The following is a 5,539-nucleotide window of genomic DNA, read 5'->3' as shown; positions in this document are numbered from 1 at the left end:
TCCTCGGCTTCAAAGGGCCGAGGAAGATGACCGTCGTGCTGCCCGGGATGACAGCGGATCACCAGCGGGTCGAGTTCAGGTCAAGTGGAGAACATGACAGTCTCATTGGTGAGTTAGTTTGTGCTTGTGTTGGTGTATTTAGGTCAAGCTTCGTTACGTATATTTTATTTTTTTCTTTCTTTCTTTCTTTCTTTCTGTTTTTTTTTTTTTGTTTTTTTTGTTTTTTTGCTTTTGCTTTTTTTCTTTTTTTTCTTTCCTTCTTTCTTCTTTCTTGTTTTTTTCTTTCCTTCTTTCTTCTTCTTTCTTTCTTTTTTTTGTTTTTGTTTTTTTCTTAAAAACACCTTTTTTTCCCTTTTAATTTTCCGTATTTTTTTTTTTAAGTAATCAACCAACTTTTTTTTTTCATTAATTAGCTTTTTTTTTCTCTCTCTAATGAATCGCTTTATCTTCTTACTGTAATGAACTGCCTTCATCCATACTCTCTTCGACTATTTTTTATCTCTAATTAACGATCGCTTTAATCAACCACCATTGTTTTTTATTTTTATTTTTATTTTTTCCTTTATTGTTCGCTTTATTTTTTTTTTTTTCCTTAATCAACCATGTTTCATTCTTAAGTTAACCCATAATTATTCGTTATTTCCTCTAATCACTCTCCTCTTCTGTTGCAATCATCAACCACCCTTTATTTTTTATTTTTTTTATTCAATCTCTTTCTATTTACTCAACCATTTTTTTTTTCTTTCTTTAATCAATATTTTTTTTTTTTTTTTTTCATCTCTGAATAACTATCTTGATTCGATGGAAGAGTAAAACTATGCAACTTGAAATCATCCACCTTTTCTCTCTAACACCTCGTCCTCGCCTCGCAATCTGGCTGACCCGGGTTCGAATCCCTCGCCGCCGCCAGTGGTTGGTGACCCCCGGCCGTTCCTTGCACACAGGGGGGGTCATTTAGGAGCAAAGCGAAACAGACAGCATGTCACATCGAGAATATCCATTGTAAACAGATGGGATAGAATTAGATTTGCAGTTGTTATTATTGTTTTACCTCGAATGAACCATCTATTTAGTTAAATCCAGTTTTTTTTTTTTTTTTGTTGTTTTTTTTATTAACCATTATTTCTTATTAATTAACCACATCACCAGCTCGTTTAATTTTGCAACAGAAAATCAGCCAGTTATAAGCAACTATTATTTTTTCATTCATTGACCATTCATTACTCTCACATTCTCACTAATTAATCACAAATTACCCTCCGCAGGCCGCTGGAAGGGTAAAAATATGGACCAGCTCAATTTTTTCTTCTCATTAATCACCTCAGTCCTCGTATGAACCATCGTTTTCTCTCATAAACCATCAGTTCTCATTAAGTAACCCTTAATTACCCTCGCACAGACCGCTGAAAAGAGTTACAATATGACCAACCATCATTCTGACCTAACCCAACCACCCTTCTCTTTCCCCCTCTCTCTCTCTAATTAACAATTACCCCACCTATTTAACCGTTAACCACCTTTTTTTAATATTTTTTTCTCTCGTCAACAATTAAACTCCCTCATAAACCCTTAATCACCTTCCCACAGACCGCTGGAAGAGTAAAAATATGGACCAGCTCATCGAACTCTGTAACAAGACCCCTGTGTGGAATGACGACACCCAAAGCTACGTCCTGAATTTCCACGGGCGAGTCACGCAGGCCTCCGTCAAAAATTTCCAGATTGTCCATGAGAGTGATGGTGGGTATTTTATTGTTGTTATTATTATTATCATTATTTTATTTTGTTTGTATTATTAATGTATTTATTATTATTATTGTTATTATTATTATTGTGTGTGTGTGTGTGTGTGTGTGTGTGTGTGTGTGTGTGTGTGTGTGTGTGTGTGTGTTTGTTCAAGTTCAATGTCTTATTGCAAAAGAAAAGTGACGATTCAGTTCAGTTGCTAAATATATCAGATTTCATAGATGGAAAGTGATAATGACGTTAGTTATGACATAATGAAGATAATGAGAAAAATGATGATAATGACGATAATATTAATTACGTAGGGAGTGAAGATGATAGCGTATCATATATAAATCCTAAGGACCTTCGTCTCATAGACTTTTCAACAGACTTTTCCTTTATTAAACTTTTTATTAGTAGACTTTTTCTTTATTAAACATTTTATTAATAGACTTTTTTTTTAATTCTTTCCTTGTCGCTAACCCTTGTTTTCCTCTCTCCCTCTCTCTCCTTATTACAGTGGAGTACATCATCATGCAGTTTGGACGCGTGGCAGAGGACGTGTTTACGATGGACTATCGATACCCCATGTGTGCTCTGCAGGCTTTTGGCATAGCACTGTCTTCATTCGACTCGAAGTTAGCATGTGAATAATAGATAACTTTGTAATCCTAGATATTCCTTTTGTTTTTCTGTATTTTTGGTTTTTTTTTGTTGCTTTTCTCTTTTTTCTATCTTCTTTTTTTTTCCAAATGTCTTTTTTTTTTTGGGGGGGGGGGGGGGGGAGGACAATGTGACGGTGAAAAGTGTGTTCTGTGTTAGTTTTTTTTGTAAAGAGGCAGTTGATTGCTGATTTTGGAAGGGAGGACCAAGCTGCCAATTACTTTAATATTCATGCTATCAAATCGCTAAACAGGACAATACTGCGATGCCTTAAACATTGGTCCTTTTTTTTGCCTGTATACTAAGATGACTGTGTGATGACCCTTCATTGTCACTGAAGAGTACCATTTGCCTTTGGTTCCTGATGCAGGATTTTGTTCCTCGGTTTATAATGTGGGATTTTTTTTTTTTTTTTTCTTGCTCTTTCTTTTTTATAACTGTTGTAGATTTTTCTTTTCTTTTTTCATTACACATTTTTTTTCTTTTTTTTTTCGAAGACCCAAGTATGCATCCTTGCAAGCAGTTTGTTGCAAGATAATCGTGGCATTCATATCTCTCCTTTTTTCTTTTCTCTTATATTTTAATCTGTAGACCCCACTTTGGTGTACAACTTGAAGACAGAAAACTGTAAAGCATAATGCACAACTTATAATATAATTTCCATCTCCAAGGTATGGTTCCTATTTTTATATGCGATTATTTATTTTCTGTTTGATTCTAAGGGAACAGAGTGAGGTATTATAAAATCTGTATATTAGTTATATGTCACTCATGGAATCATAATTCTTGATAACATAACTTTATACTTATTAATAATAGATTAATATTTTTTATTGTTACTTACAAAGAGATGAGTCATCTTTTATCGTTAAGGATACAAGTCTACAAAGATCTGTCTGATATTGAAGTTTCATTGTTTGTAATCTTAAGTTTTATATTTATGAAATTGGTTAACTGATTAACTGTATAAGTTTTTCTTACAATAAACTAATAATTTTATAGGATATAAACATTGAAAGGGGACCTTATTCCTCTCAATATATGAAATCTGTCGGGTCCCCATCACTAAGAAAAGAATATCTTATAAATAAATATATAGCAGCACTCCTTGGTAATTCTATAATTGCAACTTGTAAGATCTGCCCTTGCACTAGTTAATATGATGTTTCATAATCAAATGGTCTTAAAGATATGCAGCTGTGTAAGTAGTTTAGAGAGGGAAAAAAAAAGAAGTATTTTAAGGAATTCACTGGATTAATTGATGTGAAAATGACATGTGATTGATGTTGTGGGTAAATAATAAAAAACCTCTGTGTTTAAAGGTATGAGTACTTATATTCTGTAGATATTGTATTTCATTCTTTTTGGACAGTAGAGGCTCATTCGAGATTTTGATTCAGTGGCTCTCATTGGGTAATAGGCGGATGTGTCATCAAATGCAATTGGTCTGAAGCTTTTGTCCAAACATCACGTCTTGAACCTTCCAGCCAATCAGAGACTGGTATTTCAAATTACCCAGCCAATCAGAAACTGGTCTTTCAAACCACCAGCCAATGAGGAGTGATGTTTCAAACCACCGACCAATCAGAAATTGATCTTTTAAACCACCAACCAATGAGGAGTGATGTTTCAAACCACCAACCAATCAGAAATTGATCTTTTAAACCACCAACCAATGAGGAGTGATGTTTCAAGCCTTTGGCCAATTAGCAGCACTGATTCAAAGGAACTTCCTAAACTTCTAATATCTTCTGTCAAGAAATGAACTAGATTATTTATTTATTTTTTTTTTTTCTTTAAAGAGATCTTGCAAGTAGATGATAATTTTTAACTGCTGTCACACTTTTCCTAAAAATCACAATATCATGAAGAGCATAGTTTTGTTTGTTTGTCTGGCTTCTTGAGTTTTTGGCTTTAACATCGAATAATGAAGATTTCTCGTTTCTGACTTTTAAGAATTAAGATCTCTTCTCAAGCAAGTGAAATTTTGTTTTGACGTGTAAATCACTAATTTATACGGGTATATTTCGTATAAAGTTTAATCTGAAAAGGTGATCATAACTTTGGTCAATTGCTCTAACCCATTCAAGATTTTACAACTATATAATCAACCAATTATTAAAACACACTTCATGGTTTTCTATTCACTACGGAATTCAAGAAATAGTTCCTTGTTTTGTTTGTTTGTTTGTTTGTGTGTTTGTTTTCTTGTTTTCGGCTCCATCTGAGTCCCTCCAGTGATTTCAAAGACAAGTGTGACATATCATTGGGTGACCGTTGTGTATGATTAGTTGATGGTGCTAAAACAGTGTAAAATGAAAGAAGAAGAAGAAGAAGAAAAAAATCCTTTCTACTGTAAAAGATTATAGATCTGCTACCATTATTCTATGACCTTGTATTTTTGTAACAAAGATCTGCTTAGAGGAAGCGAATAAGTACGTCTAGAGATCGTAGAGCAGACCAGTGTAGAGGACGCGTGATTGTAATTTTTTTTTTTTTTTAGGACTTGCATTTGAAGATCACCAATACATGTGTAAGAACTATGCTGTACACATACTCACACACAATTGGACACACGCACACACACGCGCGCACGCACACGCGCGCACACACACACACGCGCACACACACACGCGCACACACACACACGCGCACGCGCACACACACACACACACACACACACACACACACACACACACACACACACACACACACACACACACACACACACACACACACACACACACACACACACACACACACACACAACACACACAAAAAAAAAAAGTACTGCCATTCTCTATTCCATTCCTGTGTAGGTATGAAAGTATTTGTACCTGTGAATTTAATTTATTTTTTATTTTATTATTATATATATATTTTTTTTTTTTTTTTTTTCTGGCTTCTTCGCCTGTTCGAGCTAAATAATTCAGATTCCAGGAAGAGTACAAGGTCCCCCCTCGGCTAGAATGTCCTCGTACTTCTTTACTTATCACAGCCAGACACTGTTGTGGAAGTTTGGATAATTTTATTGTTTGGTTAATAAGAGGTTCTTCTGTAGGAGATAACCCTTGAGTGTTGAAAGGAATGTTAATGCAAAATAGAATGAAAATGATAGGTTATTAGGTCTTGTTAGAATTGCTTTTTT

General features: G+C 34.4%; 1 protein-coding gene across 1 annotated transcript; it reads left to right on the top strand.

Moving 5' to 3' along the window:
- The first annotated feature begins 6 nt into the window (after positions 1 to 6).
- On the top strand, positions 7 to 2,433 carry LOC125038849 (protein king tubby 1-like). The gene is made up of 3 exons (XM_047632455.1): positions 7 to 108; positions 1,588 to 1,740; positions 2,249 to 2,433. The coding sequence occupies exons 1-3, from the start codon at positions 27 to 29 to the stop codon at positions 2,380 to 2,382; spliced, it is 369 nt and encodes a 122-aa protein (XP_047488411.1). The 5' UTR covers positions 7 to 26; the 3' UTR covers positions 2,383 to 2,433.
- The last annotated feature ends 3,106 nt before the right edge of the window (positions 2,434 to 5,539 follow it).

Source organism: Penaeus chinensis, chromosome 26, assembly GCF_019202785.1.
Source record: "Penaeus chinensis breed Huanghai No. 1 chromosome 26, ASM1920278v2, whole genome shotgun sequence".
NCBI lineage: Eukaryota > Metazoa > Arthropoda > Malacostraca > Decapoda > Penaeidae > Penaeus > Penaeus chinensis.
This window is presented reverse-complemented; position numbering and strand designations above follow the sequence as displayed.

Coding starts and splice junctions, on each gene's coding strand:
- LOC125038849 (XM_047632455.1), top strand. CDS start 27: ATGACCGTCGTGCTGCCCGGGATGACAGCGGATCACCAGCGGGTCGAG. Junction 109..1,587: donor AGAACATGACAGTCTCATTG/GTGAGTTAGTTT, acceptor ACCTTCCCACAG/ACCGCTGGAAGAGTAAAAAT. Junction 1,741..2,248: donor GATTGTCCATGAGAGTGATG/GTGGGTATTTTA, acceptor TCCTTATTACAG/TGGAGTACATCATCATGCAG.